The sequence below is a fragment of the Lonchura striata genome, chromosome 13, assembly GCF_046129695.1.
Source record: "Lonchura striata isolate bLonStr1 chromosome 13, bLonStr1.mat, whole genome shotgun sequence".
Lineage (NCBI taxonomy): Eukaryota > Metazoa > Chordata > Aves > Passeriformes > Estrildidae > Lonchura > Lonchura striata.
Genome location: NC_134615.1, coordinates 22,357,021 through 22,373,058, shown reverse-complemented (window position 1 = coordinate 22,373,058; position 16,038 = coordinate 22,357,021). Strand labels below are relative to the sequence as shown.

At 54.3% G+C, this 16,038-nt stretch overlaps 2 protein-coding genes across 2 annotated transcripts in view; one reads left to right on the top strand and one right to left on the bottom strand.

Moving 5' to 3' along the window:
* Window positions 1-12,069, bottom strand: part of ZC3H18 (zinc finger CCCH-type containing 18) — a 43,608-nt gene extending 31,539 nt beyond the window's left edge. The window contains exons 1-6 of the mRNA XM_021526935.3: window positions 12,027-12,069; window positions 5,080-5,675; window positions 2,388-2,472; window positions 1,409-1,557; window positions 926-1,018; window positions 228-385 (exon numbers count right to left, since the gene is read on the bottom strand). Of these exons, the coding sequence (XP_021382610.1) occupies window positions 228-385; window positions 926-1,018; window positions 1,409-1,557; window positions 2,388-2,472; window positions 5,080-5,661 (1,067 nt within the window). The 5' untranslated portion in view covers window positions 5,662-5,675; window positions 12,027-12,069. The remainder of the gene's footprint in view (window positions 1-227; window positions 386-925; window positions 1,019-1,408; window positions 1,558-2,387; window positions 2,473-5,079; window positions 5,676-12,026) is intronic.
* Window positions 12,070-13,388: 1,319 nt separating this feature from the next.
* On the top strand, window positions 13,389-15,720 carry CIDEC (cell death inducing DFFA like effector c). Its single transcript, XM_021526998.2, has 6 exons — window positions 13,389-13,399; window positions 13,779-13,842; window positions 13,959-14,100; window positions 14,227-14,376; window positions 15,044-15,228; window positions 15,321-15,720. Exons 2-6 carry the CDS (start codon window positions 13,793-13,795, stop codon window positions 15,511-15,513), a joined length of 720 nt encoding a protein of 239 aa, XP_021382673.2. The 5' UTR covers window positions 13,389-13,399; window positions 13,779-13,792; the 3' UTR covers window positions 15,514-15,720.
* The last annotated feature ends 318 nt before the right edge of the window (window positions 15,721-16,038 follow it).

Below are 16,038 nucleotides of genomic sequence, written 5' to 3'. Positions count from 1 at the left end.
AGCCCAGGAGGGAGCAGAATTCCAAGGAGGTTCAGGGAGACTGGGAAGGGAGGTGGGGTTGAAGCGGAGCGAGCGGAGGCGGCTCAAGGGTTTAACCTCCCGCTCCATCCATGGGAGCTGCTCCCTGTTTGGAGGTGCCATTCCCCCAGTCTGGAGGGACACCGAGCCCCCCTGCACTGCACTCCCACCCAGCTGTGCTCCCTGCAGCACCCCAGGGTGCTCCTTACGCGGGGTCCCGGACGTCTCTGGTGATGCGGTAATTCCAGTCCCGGAAAAACTCGTTCTCCTTGTCGAACTCCCGCTCGTCCTCCCCGATGGTCACTGTGAACCTCTTCTCCTCAAAGTCAGGCTCCTGCTCTTTCCTCATGGTTGCTTTTTTTAGTACCTTTTTAAAGAGAACAAAAAGTTTTAATACCTTTTTTTAATATATATACACTTTTTTTTTTTTTAATACCTTTTTAAAGATCACAAAAACAGCGTGACAAGGTTCCTGGGCAGGAAGAAATTGGAATATTAAAAATCCTGCCCTCAGGTGATTTCCTGCAGCCAGAGCACCTTCTTCCATCAGAATGTGCAGGATGCTGGACTTTTCCTGATTAATTCCCTGCTCCACCAGCTCAGAACAGCAGGAAACAGAAGTTTCCCCCCTGCAGTGATCACAAACTGGAGAAACAGGTACTGAAGGGAGGGAAACTAGATCGGCTTAAAGCTTTGCTTTGTGGAGGGCTGGACTTGAACAGAAATTCTCACTATTTCTTAATATAACCCTCCTCAACCTGGATTTGAGCTCCTCTTGGCTGTCTAACAATTGTGATGTACAAAAAAACATACTTAATAGATTAAAAGTCAAAAGGAATGGAGAAAGAGCAAGAAACTCGTGCTCCAAAAGGAGCTTTTCCAGTGGATTTTGGAGGCAGGAATTTACCTCTTTAGCATGCCGGAGTCCCCTCTCCCAGGCACTTTCTGTTGGAGGGTCTGGAGGAGGTGGAGGTAAGATTTCATCAACCACTGGGCCTCCCTGTAGCAAAGGTGAGGAGAGCAGGAGAAGACACTTGAGTTAGTTTTAAACGGCAAAGCTGTGCTTTGTAAAGCTTCCTCAGAGTTACTCCAGACGTGCCTCAGCTGGACTAAGCTGGGAAACCATGGAAAATTACTTCCCTCTACTGGCAACCCCAAGAACTCAATTTAAAAATCACATCTTCAGCTGCTGAGGTATTAGGTCACATAAAGAGGAGGAAAATCCCAGGCTCGTGGAATGGTTTGGGTTGGAAGGGACCCTGAAGCTCATCTGGTTCCAGTGGAAGGGACACTTTCCACCATGCCAGGCTCTCCAAAGCCCCACTTGGAACACTTGCAGGGATGGGGAGGGTGCTGCAGAAGCCATAAACAGCCAGGAGAGGTTCCATACCCAGGGGTTGGCTGGCATCAGCGGGTGAGGCCCCATGGGAGGGGCACCGTTGGGGGAGAAGGGCTCAGGTTTGGAGATCAAGGAGTAATTTCCCTTGTCGTTCACTCCGGGGTGGATAAAGCGACAGTTCATGCCCCAGGTGCAGTGTCCTGTGGGAACACACAGCTGTTAGATCCCTGCTGCCAGCAGCACTTCAGCCTCCAGCCACCAAAAACCCCACCAGGAATTGAAAACCCTTTAAGGAGTAACGCTGTTGGAGGTGTTTGACTGTTCTCCTCTCCAGCTCTGGTGGCATTTACTTGTTTTCACAAACGTGGAGAGAGATTTGGCACTCTCCACCTGCCAGAGGGGACAAACACATCCAGACACAGATGGATCAATGTACAAGAAGCATATTCCAGTGAGGAGAAGGGAGGGAGGGAAAACTGGACACACACTGTTAACTAAATGTAGGAATAAGCCTATGAGATCCTCATCTGTTAATGACAAACATTTCCAATTAGGAGCTTTGCCTTTCACAGGAAACCTGAGGGCAAAGCAAGCACCACAGTGCATCCCAAACAAACAGAGGTGAGGCAGGGAGCAGAATCATGGAATGCTTTGGGCTGGAAGGGCCTTAAAGTTCATCCAGTTCCAATCCCAACACCTTTCCACTATCCCAGATTGCTCCAATTCCTCTCCTACCAGGCCTTGGAGCCTCCCAGGGATGAGGCAGCCACAACCTCTGTGTTTTATCCCAAAAATTCCTGCAACTCTCCCTTTATTTACCTCCTCCAGGCCCACCACGCTGAGGGCAAAGCCCTTTTTGTGTAGTGGCTCCATGAAAATTCAGCTTTGGCCACCAACAAACAGCAAGGTGGTGCTGAGGACACCTGGGGCACAATTTATCATGTAACAGCAGCTTAATGGAGAACAAAAACCCCCAGACATGACCAACTGCAGCAGCTTTGGCTCCTCTCACACCCCAGAGCGTGGTTACCTTTCATGAAGAAGCGGCAGGTGGGCCGTGGCCTCACCTTCCTGTCGTTGGGGTCTTTAACTTCCCCTTCTTCCAAGTCATCGTCCTGGAACAGACACACAAAGCTGACATTTCACGTGGGGTGTGCCCTGTAGGGCCTGGCAGTGCCCAGGCTGCTCAAACATCAGGCACTGAGAGCCACCCCGGGGCAAAACCACGGCAGAAAAGCAAGGTCGGGTTAAAGGAATGCCCCAGAGCACCTGCACAAGGTGAAGGCAGAAGATTCCAGGTGTAAAAGCATCTTCCACCATCCCAGGCTGCTCCAAACCCCATCCAGCCTGGCCCTGGGCACTGCCAGGGATCCAGGGGCAGCCCCAGCTGCTCTGGGCACCTGTGCCAGGGAACAGCACCCTCACAGGAAGGAGTTTCTTCCCCATATCCAACCAAACCCTGTCAGTTCCACCTCGTTCTATCACCCCACACCCTTGTCCAAAGTCCCTCTCCAGGGACAATCTCACAAATGAACTTTTCAGGTTAAATCCAAGAGATTTCTTCCAGTCATCTCCACCTTCCCTTCTACTCCTCAGCTCCACGCTGGAGTTGGGAACCAGCTCAGACAAAACTCTGCCTCATCCCTAGGAATAAATTCTGGTAGCTGGAGGTTGCTCCAAGATTAAGAAATACCAGCCATGAAACACCTCCAAAAGAAGAAAAGTTTTTGGAACTTTCAAGTATCAGCTTTGTTAGGCTGCACTTGGAAAGCCAAAAGGAGCTGGGGATGCAGGAGGCAAAGGTGCAATGACCAGAGAGGTGTCACAGGTATCTGGGCAGGAAATCAGGATTTTATCCTAAAGGACATCCTGGTTTTCCCTCTCTGCCTCCATTTCCCCGTTTTCAGCACGTGAAATATGGTGAAGAGGGAGCATCTGGAGGGGCCTTCCCTCTGCCTGGCAACAGCTGCTCTCTGGGTGGGAAACTGAGGAAAAGTTTCCTTTGATCCACTGAGCAGCTGGGAAGAAGGAAAAAGCCATCCCTGGGCTGCAGACAAGCACAGGAGCACAGGGAGGAGGGGGAAGAGCCTCTCCTGCTGCATTCCTGAGCAGCCAGGGACACACAGCTCTCCTCAACAGCAAGGGATCTAAAAGCCTGCACTCATATTCCAATTAAAATTTGCATTAATATTCCCCTCCCTCCACGCCAGGAGGCTGAAAGCAGAAGGAAATGCAGAGCTTGAAGTTTTCCCCAAAGCTGGGGCTGGCTTTCAGTGCTGCATGAATGGGAGAACCAGCTCCACTCTGCTGCTTTCAAAGGAGCTGTGTGAAGTCTGGGACAAAAGGGGAAGTATTTATTTCTGGGAGGTCTCCTTGGAATCAGGCAGCTGAGAATGCTGTTATGAGTTAATGTATGAAAACCAGGCTAGAGATTCATCTCCTGCTTTGTGAGGAGAGCTCCCAAGAATGCCTCAGGCTCCAAAGGAGAGCATTCATATTTTAATCAAGGTGAAGGCATGGAGTGAGGACTCCAGGAATTTTTTTTTCTGCCCATAACGTACTGGAATTCCTTCTAACTGATTCAGGAATGTACAAAACCTTTGGAAAACACGTGTTGAACAAGCTCACCTGCCAGGATGGGCATGAAGGAGAAAAACTGTCATTTTTGAAAGCAATTAAACTTGCCAATGAATTATGAAGAGTAAAAACCATACAAAATATGATTCTTTATAGAGAAAAAGGAGGAGCACAGCAAGGCTCCAGGAGCTTCCCAGGGTCCTGTGGCCAGGTCAGACCCACAGGAATGGGGCCTGGAAGGACACAGCAGCTCCCCTGCTCAGCTGAGGAGCCCCAGCAGTGACCCCACCCCGCTGCAGTGCTTCCCTGGGGACACTCCCACTCCCAGCCCAGCTGTGCAGCTGCAATTCTGGAACGGGGAGCCAGCCCAGGTGCTCTGCAGCAGCAATTTCTCTTCACACTCCCACCACTGGGATGCAATTCCAGACCAGGAGCCCACGGGAGGGGTTTTACTGGAATTACTCTGCCCTGTTTTCTTCATGGAAAAGGAGGAAATTGCTGTTAAGCTGCACAAAGCAGCTGCTGCTCTGCAGAGCTCCCTGCTGAACACAACCATGGCTAAAGGTGAGATTTTCCCTAATCCCCACTTGCAGCTAAACCCCACTTTTTTTTTTTAATATCTTGGTTGGTTCAGAGCTGTGAAACACTGCACATCCCTGATCCCATCCCCAAACCATGCCTTGGGTATTTTCCAGAAATCCCATCACCTTCCAATCCCTTTCAATGCATCCAGAGGCTGCTGGAGCCCCAGGAAGAGCTCAGGATCAGGGTTTGAGCAGCACAACCACCCCCCAGCACCAGCCCCTCTATCTGAACAGCTCCTGGACACCCAGTCCATGGGATTTGCTGTCAGCATCATTCCCAAGTGTCCCTGGAGCTGAGGCAGGGCAGTTTCCTACAGCACTGGAGTCTCCCCACACTGAGAGGGAACAAAGCTCATTTTGATGGCTCTGGCACAAAGTTTTGGTTCAGCACAGAGCAACCCCTGAGATCAGGGCTTGCTCCATGCCCTGGCCTTACCTCCAGGGGAAAGGGCTCCCTGCACACCAGGGATGTGGATATTCCCACCAGGAGGAGGAAGGAATTGCAGTGGGAGAAGCAACCAGCTCTGAACCACCCCAGGGCTCTGCCCACCTCCTACTTACATCGATTTCTCCATCATCAATTTCCCCATCATCCTCTTCTTTCTTCTTCTCCTTGAGGGGATCCTGCCCGTCCTTCTCATCATCGCTTTTGCTGCTGGATTTCTTCTCATCTTCAGGGGCATCATCTCCTTTCTCCTCTTCCTCATCATCCTCCCCAGCAGCTTTCTCACCGTCCTCCTCTGCAGCAGCAGCACTGGGCTCCTCGGGAACCTCCTCATCGTAGTCCAGCTCGTGCTCATCCAGCTCCCTGGTGACAGAGGACACTTCCAGGTCGTTCGTCCTGTCTTCCTCCTCCCCCTTGCGGGGCCGGGGGCTCTTCAGCCCCCCGCTCTGCTCGTTGGTGTCGGATTCCTGCGACCTGGCCTCGCTCAGCCGATCCTCCTCGTCCGAGTGGTTCTCCTCCTCCCCGCGGCTCAGGGCCCTGCCTGCCTCCTCCTCCTCGCCCAGGAGGCTCCCCTGGCCACCCTCCCCATCGAGTTCTCGCTCTGAGCCGCTCTCCTTCAGGACCTCCTCATCAGAAAGCTGCTGGTCCTCTTCCTCGGGAGAGCAGGGGTTTGGCTCCGGGCTGTCGGAAACGTCCATCAGTCCCCGAGGGTCTGCAGGGCACAGAACAGCTCTGGTTAGGGGCAGCAAACTGGGCAAGCAGGGAAACCTCACCTGAGGGAACTCATTCTCCTGAGCTTTGCTTCCTAAGGAAAGGTTCTGGGAGCTCCTGGAAAGCCAGGCTGGATGGGGCCCTGGGGAACCCAGTCCAGGGAGGGGCATCCCTGCCCGTGGCTGGGGTTTGGAGGGAGAGGAGCTTTAGGGTCCCCTCCAAGCCAAACCATTCTGGGATGCCATCAATTCAGGAATATGGTTTCTCACAGATCCTTCAAGGGGGAAATTCAGACTTTAAACTGCACAAAGAACTGATTCCAATATTGTCCTAGACTAGAGTGTGCTGCCATGACAGAGCTTGAGGTCGGAATTCCATAGAGCCCCACACTGGTCTGGGCTGGAAGGGATCATAAAGATCCCATCCCATCCCACCCCTGCCATGGCAGGGACACCTTCCACCATCCCAGGCTGCTCCAAGCCCTGTCCAGCCTGGCCTTGGGCACTGCCAGGGATCCAGGGGCAGCCACAGCTGCTCTGGCACCTGTGCCAGGGCCTGCCCACCCTCCCAGAGAACAATTCCTTCCCAATATCCCACTTATCCCTGCACTCCTTCAGCCTGAGGCCATTCCCTGTGTCCTGTCCCTCCATCCCGTGTCCAAAGCCCTTCTCCATCTTTCCTGCAGCTCTTTCAGGTCCTGGAAGGCCACACTGAGGTCACCCCAAAGCTTCTCCTGTGCAGGTGAACACTCCCAGCTGTGCCAGCCTTTCCTCCCAGCAGAGCTGCTCCATCCTCTGCTCCTCCTGGAGCCTCCTCTGGGCTCTCTGCAGCAGCTCCAGCTCCTCCCTGGGCTGGGCCAGGTGGGGTCTCACCTGAGAGGGCAGAGCTCTCAATAAAGAGCCCAAAATTCCTTCAAACCAGCAGATCTAGCTGTCTGCATGAGACTTTCCTAGAAGATGTCTAAACATGTGCTTGGTGGAAGTTCAAAATCCCATGTCTGCTGAGAATAAAGCCAATAAATACAACAGAAAAAGGCAGGATGCAAAGCAGGGGAAAAAATGGGCCATACATTCATTTCTTTTACCCCAGAAACAAAAATCCCATGAATTATAGAAATGCCTGACCAGAACTGGCTGAGCTGACTGGGAGACATCCACACAAAAGCTCTAAATACCCTTAAAAAAAGCCATAGAATTACAAATCATCTTCATTTTAATCTGTCCCATGTCTCATTCCAGCTGCTCTCTGCAAGTTCATTTAGTGCTGCCACAAAACCATGGCATAAGTGAGCAGAGTTTCACCTGGCATTTTTAAAACCCTTGGAGCAGAAATGTCAGACTCTGGTTGCTCCTTGAAACACACCCAGCAATCCATCATGAAAATCAGAGTTTACTAATCTTTTATTAAGCTGCTATTTCACCTTTTCCTGACACTTTTCCCTGTTTGTCCAACTGGTTTTGCACAGAAAAGGGGATTTCCCATCAAAAAGCCACACAGACTCACCAAACACTGCCCCAAGTAAAGCAAATGGAACCCCCAAAATCTTTTAGTAATGAAGAGAATTTGCTGCAAACTCCCAAGATCAAAGTCCCTCTCCAGAAAATGCTGCTCCTTATACTGTGGGAGTCTGCAGAGGAGTTAAAACCAGAAAATAAACTCAAACCACTCCCAGAAGGACCTTAAGCTGTATTTTAGGACTGCTGTGCTCTCCCCAAGCCCTCAGAGCCCTGCTGCTATCAGTTAATTGATTAACACGAGATGATCTCAACACCAGCAGGGCCCAGAGCAGCAGAAAAATCCACATTTGGAGCTTCCTCCCAGCTCCTCTTCTTCCCCTGCACACTGAAGTTGGTTCTGGCTCAGCAGCAAGGTTCTGATTTTCCCTGCCAAGGTCAAACCCAAACAAAAAGGCAGAAGTTGTGTCCTGGTGACAACAGCTCTGAGCAGTGCCCCAGGATGGAGCTGAAGGAAATTATCTCCTCATGGAGCACATCAAGCCTGATGCTGAGCTCATAAATTCCTGCACAAATTATTATTGGCTCCAAGAGCCAGTTCAGAGTGGGGATTTTAATTGCCCAAGTGCCTGAGAAGTGACTTTGTGTGAACACAAAGGTCAGCCTGGGGAGGCCACCAGAAATATCAAATCTGCCAGGGGCACATGGATCAGGAAATTTGTTTTCTGTTCTCTTGCAAATAAGCAGCACCAAAAAATAATTGAAAAAAAAGGTATTTAAGTGAAGCAAATGGCTTTTTGTGTTTGACATGGAGACCTTTGGAGGGATGGGAGGAAACAAGTATGGTCTGATGGTGAGGAATACAAAATATTGAAATACAGAACTCTGACCTGCACAGCAGCTTTTATAAAATCCAGAGCATCCAGCAGTTGTAATAATTTCCTATTAATTTCCATCAGCCGAAATGATAAGAAACACAATAAATGATGACCCAAGTGAGAAGGGCTCACAAAATCCAGGCAGGGAGAGTTTTTTGGGGTGTATTTCCTTGGATTGAGGGATTGGGCTGTTGCTCCAAGAGTTCCCAAAACCAACAAAGCAGATTTTGGCAGCAATCTTACCCTGAATGGAAATGTCCCAAAACAAAGCCCAGATGTCCAAAGGTAAAATCAGCAGCAGGAAAAAAAAATTGGGAGCTGGAAATTAAAAGGAAAACTGCCTGATGATGGAACAGAACAGCAAGTTTAATTCCAGTTTTAAGTGTTGTCTTAAAATAATCTGCAAATCAATTAATTCCAAATCTTTGGAATTCTATGAGGGTTTTTTTGTTTTTTTTTTGTTTTTTTTTAAACTTCAAATCACAATTTATGCCAAATCTCTGGAATTGTGAGAGGTTTTTCTGGAGAGGTCTTTTAAATCTGAAAATCATGATTTATCCCAAATCTCTGAAATATTGAAAGGATTTTGAGGATTTTTGAGGGGTTTTTTAGGGGTTGTTTGGGTTTTTTTTTTACATTTGGAGTTTTTAAAATTGCTTTCTGCTGTCCTTTAGGGAAATATAAAGACAAAAATCACAAAAAACAGAGAGAAATGGACTCCATGGAGGTACTTTAAATCAAGCAGCAGTGACAGAATTGGCAGAGCAGAAGCCCCCAGGTTTCATCCCTCCCTCACCATAAACTTGGCTTTTTTTTGTGCCTTAAAACTAAGCCAGTTCCTTCCTAGTTCAAAACCAGTCATAAAAGCAAAAAATTAACTCTCCTAAGCCCCAGATAAGCTTGTTTGACTTGCAGCTCAGGCAAGAGGCAGGGATGTATTAATGCCTCTCACCAAGCAGCCTTTTATCTTTAAAAATCTTAAAAATTCAGGCAAAGCTGCCTTTGGTCCCAGCTGCACAACTATTTCTGTTCCAAAACCTGCTTCTTTTGCTCAAAGTGTGTCAAATATTCCTTTCCTGAGTGTCTGAGACAGCCTGGGGCAGCACAGGGGCCAAAAAAAAAAAAATAAGGGTCTTTCCCTGGTTTTAGAATTTTTTGGCAAGCTTCAGTGAGGTAAAAGCCTCTTCAAAGCAGGTCACAGCTTCTGAGGGAAGAAATTGAGGATGTGGCAGCAGAACTTCCCAGGAATGAGGAGATTTTAGTCCCACAACACATCAGTGACCTGGAAGTTTCACAGCCTGGGCTCTGGAATATCTCAAATTAGGGAATGAAGGATGAACTGCTCCTGAATTTATCAGAGTCCCACGGCTTGCACAAGGTGGGACAGAGGTGCTCCTCCTACCTGGCCACCCTCACCGTGCCTGGATGCACCAGGAAGGAGCCAATTTGTTCCTACTAAACCCTCCTTAGAAACATTTAAAATTATGTATTTCCCCCCTAAAAATGAGAGGAGAAATTTGTAGAGATTTCTACAGAAATTTAAATTCACCTTCCTCACTTCCTGTGTAAGATATTTTTATCAAAGCTTAATGACATCCAAGATTTTTTAACTTAAAGCACTGGGATTAAGTAGCCTTGGCACAGCACTAAGGGCAGGGAGAGAAAAGCTCTTTGCTACTTAAGTTGCTTTTAAAAGTCCATTTCCACCTCGCCAGGATACATTTAAAAAAATATCCTGAATCTCACACCTTTGTCAGTTGATTTTCACAAGGCCAGAGGAGTCAGAGCAGGAATTTTAACCCAGCAGCTCCTTTTGCAAAATCAGGCCCAATTTCTTCTCTGCTGTTAAATGAACAGCACCAAAAGGTGCAAAATTAAAAAGGTAGAAATTCCAGGCAGGAACTGAGTTCCTACAAAAACCTGGAGCTGGGCAGAGCCATCAACTGCAGGCTTAAAATCCTACCAATTTTCATGGATATGATGAACCAAGTGCATTCCCCATTTCTGTCCCCTGGCAGCCCTGGGGGAGGTCACAGCACACATGGGAAGGAAAAAAAAGAGAGGAGGCTTTTTCCTTCCGGCTGAAATCTTTGGGATAAAAGGATAAAATCCACTTCCTAAAAGCCAAAGAGCTGCTGTGAATCAGCTCCATGAGATCCAGGGGTGAAAGCAGAGCAGCAAATTCTGGAGCAGGAACTCTGAGGGAGCTGAGGAGAGGGAAGAGTGCTGACAGGACAGGTGAGGAGAGCACACAAAGATTCAGGGAACAAAAAACTGCAAGAGCAGAGGCAAAGCAGAAACCAAGGGCAGGAAACAACACAGGGAAGAACATGGAAGAGCAGTGGCAGCAGAAAATCAATTCCTCAGGAGCCAGGAGAGGGGAAACACAGAACACTGAGAGGATGAACCTGTGTGCAGCCCTGCCCTGACTGCAATTCCAGCTGCTAACAGGGTTAATTAACCCAAATCCTCATTTCTCTACCATCCTTGGGCAGCTCTGAGGTGCAGGATGCCCAGGGAACTCAGCAGCTCTCAGGGCACCCTTTGATGCCCCAAACTCAGGTGCCCTGTGGATCAGTTTGGTGCTGAGAGGCATTTCCAGGAGCTGGGGTTGAAGCAGGAATGTTCCCCATGGATTTGTGGTGGGGTCCTGCAGGGAAAAGCAGCTGCAGAATGTTTTCCCAGCACAGCTGATCTCCCTGCAGCTCTCCCCCAGCAAACGCTGGGTGTGAGTTCTCAGGGCCTCAGGGAGAGACAAGCAGCAGAGTCACACCTGGATCCAGCAGGATTTGGGATAATCCCACTCAAAAGACTGATGTTGGATCAGCAGTTTGGCAAGGAGCTGTCCTGATAAACTGGGAGCCTTTTTCTGAATCCAGGCAAAGCTCAGGAGGAAAGAATTCACACCCTGGAGGTGCTGTCCTTGCTGCAGCTCTGAGGAGACTCCCCTGAGAGCTGACCCTGCAAGTGATGGACCCCAAACCCACCTGAGAGCTGACAGACCCCAAACACACCTGAGAGCTGACAAACTCCAAACCCACCCCAGAGCTGACCCTGCAGGTGACAGACCCCAAAACCAACTCAGGACTGACCCTGCAGGTGACAAACCCATCCCACAACTGACCCCACAAGTGATGGACCCCAAACCCACCCCAGAGCTGACCCTGGAAGTGACAGACCCCAGACTCACCTCAGGACTGACCCCATGAGTGACAAAGCTCAATCCCATTCAGAGCTGACTCTGCAAGTGATGGACCCCAAACTCACCTCAGAGCTGACCCTGAAGGTGACAAACACACCCCACAACTGACCCCACAGGTGACAGACCCCAAACCCATTCAGAACTGACCCTGTAGGTGACAGACCCCAAACTCACCTCAGCACTGACCCCATGAGTGACAAACCCCAAACCCAACCTAGAGCTGACCCTGACGGTGACAAAGCCCAAGGCCAGCCTGGACTGTCCCCACAAGTAACAAAGCCCAAACTCACCTCAAAACTGTCCCCACAGGTGACAAAGCCCAAGGCCAGCCCGGGCTGTCCCCATGTGCAGGCAAGGCTGCTGTACCCCATAGTTTGTGCCCCCTCACTCTGCTCGGTGCCCCTCACTCTGCTCGGTGCCAGCCGGGCTCTCTGTGCCCCTCACTCTGCTCGGTGCCAGCCGGGCCCTCTGTGCCGTGCCCCCGGGCGCTCTCCCGTCCCCACTCCCCTCCGAGGAGTGCCGGTCCCAGCTCTGCCCCCGGCCCCCCCAGGCCTCCCGCGGCGCCGGGGCCGGCCCCTCCCGCTCCTCACCGCGACCAACCGGGGCAATTCATTCATTTCCGCGCTGCCCCGGCCCGGAGCTTCTCCGGCTTCCCGCGCACCGCCGACCCCTTCAGAACCCCGCGGGCCCTCCCCTCCTCTCCCCGCTGCCGCCGCCGTTCCCCGCTCCCCGGTGCCGCCGCTCTCCCCGCCGGGCCCGCGCCCGCCCCCCCCCCGCTTTCCCGGCGCTAGGCCGCGGCGGCGCGGGAGGCGCCTCACCGGTGTGGGGGTGGCTGCGGGGGCCCGGCGCGGTGCGGGGCGCGGCGGGGGCGGGCCGGGAGCGGCGGGGGCGGGCCGGGGCCGGCGGGGCGGCGGCGGCAGCGCGGGACGGGGCGGCGGAGCGGCCTCTACTCGCGGCGGCGCAGGGCGGCCATGGCGTGACGTCATCCGCGCGCGACGCGCCCCGCCGGCGCGAGGCGAGGGGGGGGGCGCGCGCGCGCCTCTCCTCCCCCCCCCCCCCCCGTCTTAAAGGGGCCGCGCACGGCAAGGGCGGAGCGCAGGTGTGTGAGCGCGCGCACAGGTGCGAGGTCCCCCGCGTGCCCAGGTGTGCCCCAGGTGTGCCCCAGGTGTCCCCAGGTGTGCCCCAGGTGGCGGCCACGCGCGTGCCGCGGGACCGGGGAATGCTCAGGGTTGGAAGGCAGCTCTGGCAAGGGAACGTGTCCAGGTGGGTTTGGGATGTCTCCAGAGAGGAGAGCCCACATCGCTGGGCAGCTGTGCCAGCTGTGCCCCCTCCACGGACACCAGTGGGAACTGACACAGGGAACATCTCTGTACAGGGATGGACACCAGTGGGAACTGACACTCGGGAACATCTCTGTGATGGACGGACACCAGTGGGAACTGACACAGGGAACATCTCTGTGCATGGCTGGACACCAGTGGGAACATCTCTGTGATGGATGGACACCAGTGGGAACTGACACACGGGAACATCTCTGTGATGGATGGACACCAGTGGGAACTGACACAGGGAACATCTCTGTGATGGATGGACACCAGTGGGAACTGACACTCGGGAACATCTCTGTGATGGATGGACACCAGTGGGAACTGACACAGGGAACATCTCTGCAGGGATGGACACCAGTGGGAACTGACACAGGGAACATCTCTGTGATGGACGGACACCAGTGGGAACTGACACAGGGAACATCTCTGTGATGGATGGACACCAGTGGGAACTGACACAGGGAACATCTCTGCAGGGATGGACACCAGTGGGAACTGCCACTCGGGAATATCTCTGTGCACGGATGGACACCAGTGGGAACTGCCACTCGGGAACATCTCTGTGATGGATGGACACCAGTGGGAACTGCCACAGGGAAACATCTCTGCAGGGATGGACACCAGTGGGAACTGCCACTCGGGAACATCTCTGTGATGGATGGACACCAGTGGGAACTGCCACTCGGGAATATCTCTGTGCACGGATGGACACCAGTGGGAACTGCCACTCGGGAACATCTCTGTTTCCCGGCGGGGTGGGCGGGCAGGGGGCGCGGCCGGGGTGGAGCCTGTGCCGCAGGTACATCAGGGCAGGTGAGGCGGGCGGGCTGGACCCTCCGCAGCAGAGCTGCCGCTCCCTGCAGGTGAGGGACGGGGAAGCTCCACGGGATCCCCACGAGCTCCTGGCTGGAGATGCCCTGTGGGTGCTCCTGTGGGTGTCCCGTGGGTGTCCCCAAGCCCGGCCGGAGCCCAGCGCTGCTGTCTCGCCTTTGCCCCAGCGCTGACTCAGGCTCTTTACGCAAGAGCCCTGCTGGCAGGGGACTCTGGCCCTGGCCAAAGGGCAGGAGCAGCCCCTGTAAAGGCAGTGGGACAGAGCTCAGGCTCAGTTTTGTCACCGGGATTGCCAGCGGGGACATCTCCTGGAGCGCACAGGAGCTTGGAAATCCCCAGGAGCGGACTTGGACGTGCTGGTGGCAACATCTCCAGAGCTGACAGAGCCACTGTCCTTCCTTCCTCCCGCAGGCTGCTCCTGGACCATGGAATACGCCAAATCCCTGAGCCAGCGCCTGGCTGCCCCCGTGTCCAAGTAAGTGCCGTGTCCCCAGCGCGGGGGACATCCCCGCTGAGCTGCTGGCACTGCCGGGGGGTTCTGCTGGCTGGCAGAACCCCCCGATCCCTGCAATCCCCGTGTCCCCTCCCCAGATGTGTCTCGGCCAGTGCCTCCGTGACCCAGCAGCTGCTGGCCGGCCCGGCCCCACGGCCCCGACCCTTCCGAGTCTGCAGCTGGGACCGCAGCCTGCGCAAGGGCGTCACGGCCCCGAGCCTCGCCGAGCTGCTGCGCCAGGTCTGCCTGCCCCCGGCTGTCTGTCCGGGCTCTGGCTGGCTGTCTGTCCGAGGCCTGCCCCAGCCCCGCTGACCCCCAGCCCCGCTGACCCCCAGCCCCGCTGACCCCCAGCCCCCCTCGCTGCAGGCTCAGAGCGCCCTGGCGCTGCCCGTGCCCATCGCGCTGGTGCTGGATGAGGATGGCACGGCGGTGGAGACCGAGTCCTTCTTCCGCACGCTGGAGGAGGGCACGGCCCTGATGGCCCTGAGCAAGGGGCAGAGCTGGACTGCGCCCAAGGTGAGGGGACCCCTGGGGGGTTCAGGTGATGGGCTCCAAATTTGCCCCAGGACTGACCCTGCTGGTGATGAACCCACCCCATGACTGACCCCGTGGGTGAGAAACCCCAAACCTGCCCCACGACTGACCCTGTAGGTGACAAATCCCAACCTACCTCAACTGACTCACAAGTGACAAACCCCAAACCCATCCCAGGACTAACCCCATGGGTGACAAACCCCAAACCTGCCCCACGACTGACCCTGTAGGTGACAAATCCCAACCTACCTCAACTGACTCACAAGTGACAAACCCCAAACCCATCCCAGGACTAACCCCATGGGTGACAAACCCCAAACCTGCCCCACGACTGACCCTGTAGGTGATGGACCCCAAACCTACCCCACGACTGACCTCATGGGTTACACACCCCAGACCCACCCCAGGACTGACCCCATGGGTTACACACCCCAAACTCACCCCAGGACTGACCCCATGGGTTACACACCCCAAACTCACCCCAGGACTGACCCCATGGGTTACACACCCCAAACTCACCTCAGGACTGCCCCCACGGGTGACAAACCCCAAGTCCACCCCCCGGCTGCCCCCCGAGAGGCTGCTTTGTCCCCCGTGGCCCGCGCTGGGCCGGGGAGGCTGGTGGGCGACGCCGGTGCCGCTCCTGCAGATGCGTGGCTACCAGGCCAGCCTGTCCCGCAAGCCCCCGCGCAGGATCGACGTCGCCTGCGTCACTTTTGACCTGTACAAGACCCACCCCAAGGACCTGGGCTGCCTCAACGTCAAAGCCACCCTCTATGGCACCTACACCATGTCCTACGACCTGCGCTGCCACGGCGCCCGGCGCCTGGTCAAGTGAGTGCCGGGGGAGCTGGGGACGCTCTGGGGACGCTCTGGGGACGCTGCCACCCCCCCCGTGGCACGCTGACCCCTCTCTCCCTGCCCAGGGAAGCCCTGCGCTGGGCGCTGCTCAGCATGCAGGCCACGGGCCACGTCCTGCTGGGCACCTCGTGCTACATGCAGCAGCTGCTGGATGCCACCGAGGAGGAGCAGAAGGAGGAGGAGAAGAGCCCGCTGCCCCTCCAGAGCCTCCTGCCCCGCAGCCTCCCCGCCCTGCCCTACAAGAAGATGTCGCAGTGAGGCTGGCTGGCCTGGCCTGTCCCCTCTGCTGTCCCCCCCGACCCTCGGGGGGTCCCAGCACCCCGCTAGGTCAATGCCTGGGCAGAGGCTGCCGCGGTGCCTGGCACAGCCTCTCCTGCACTCTGCTGGCTGAGTGTGGCCAAAGCTGCTCTGGAATAGCTGCTGCTCTGTAAATATATTTATTTAAGTAAAGTTCTCTGTAATTCAGCTGTGTTTTGTGTCATCTTTGGTGCGGGGGGGGACATGCAGGGCATTCAGCCCTTGCACTGCTTGGCACCCTGAGCTGGTGGTGCAAGATGTACAAGGAAGGAGCCTGTTGCAAGTGCTTCCCCAGGGGCGCTGCTGCCTTCATCCTCCTCCTCCTCCCTGGCACCAGAGCCTGGCTCCCACCCCCTGGCACAGAGCTGAGACTCCCCTGGCACTGCAGACACCCACAGTACAGTGATGGGGCAAACCCCAAAGCCCCTGGCCTGTGGCAGTGGGCACCACGCCTGTCCTTGCTCCCTTTAGAGGGATGAAAGATCT

Bases quoted from the DNA above. Each gene is read 5' to 3' on its own strand.
- CIDEC (XM_021526998.2), top strand. From the start codon at position 13,793: ATGGAATACGCCAAATCCCTGAGCCAGCGCCTGGCTGCCCCCGTGTCC. The intron at 14,377-15,043 runs GTGAGGGGACCC...CCGCTCCTGCAG, and splicing joins AGAGCTGGACTGCGCCCAAG to ATGCGTGGCTACCAGGCCAG. The intron at 15,229-15,320 runs GTGAGTGCCGGG...CTCCCTGCCCAG, and splicing joins GGCGCCCGGCGCCTGGTCAA to GGAAGCCCTGCGCTGGGCGC.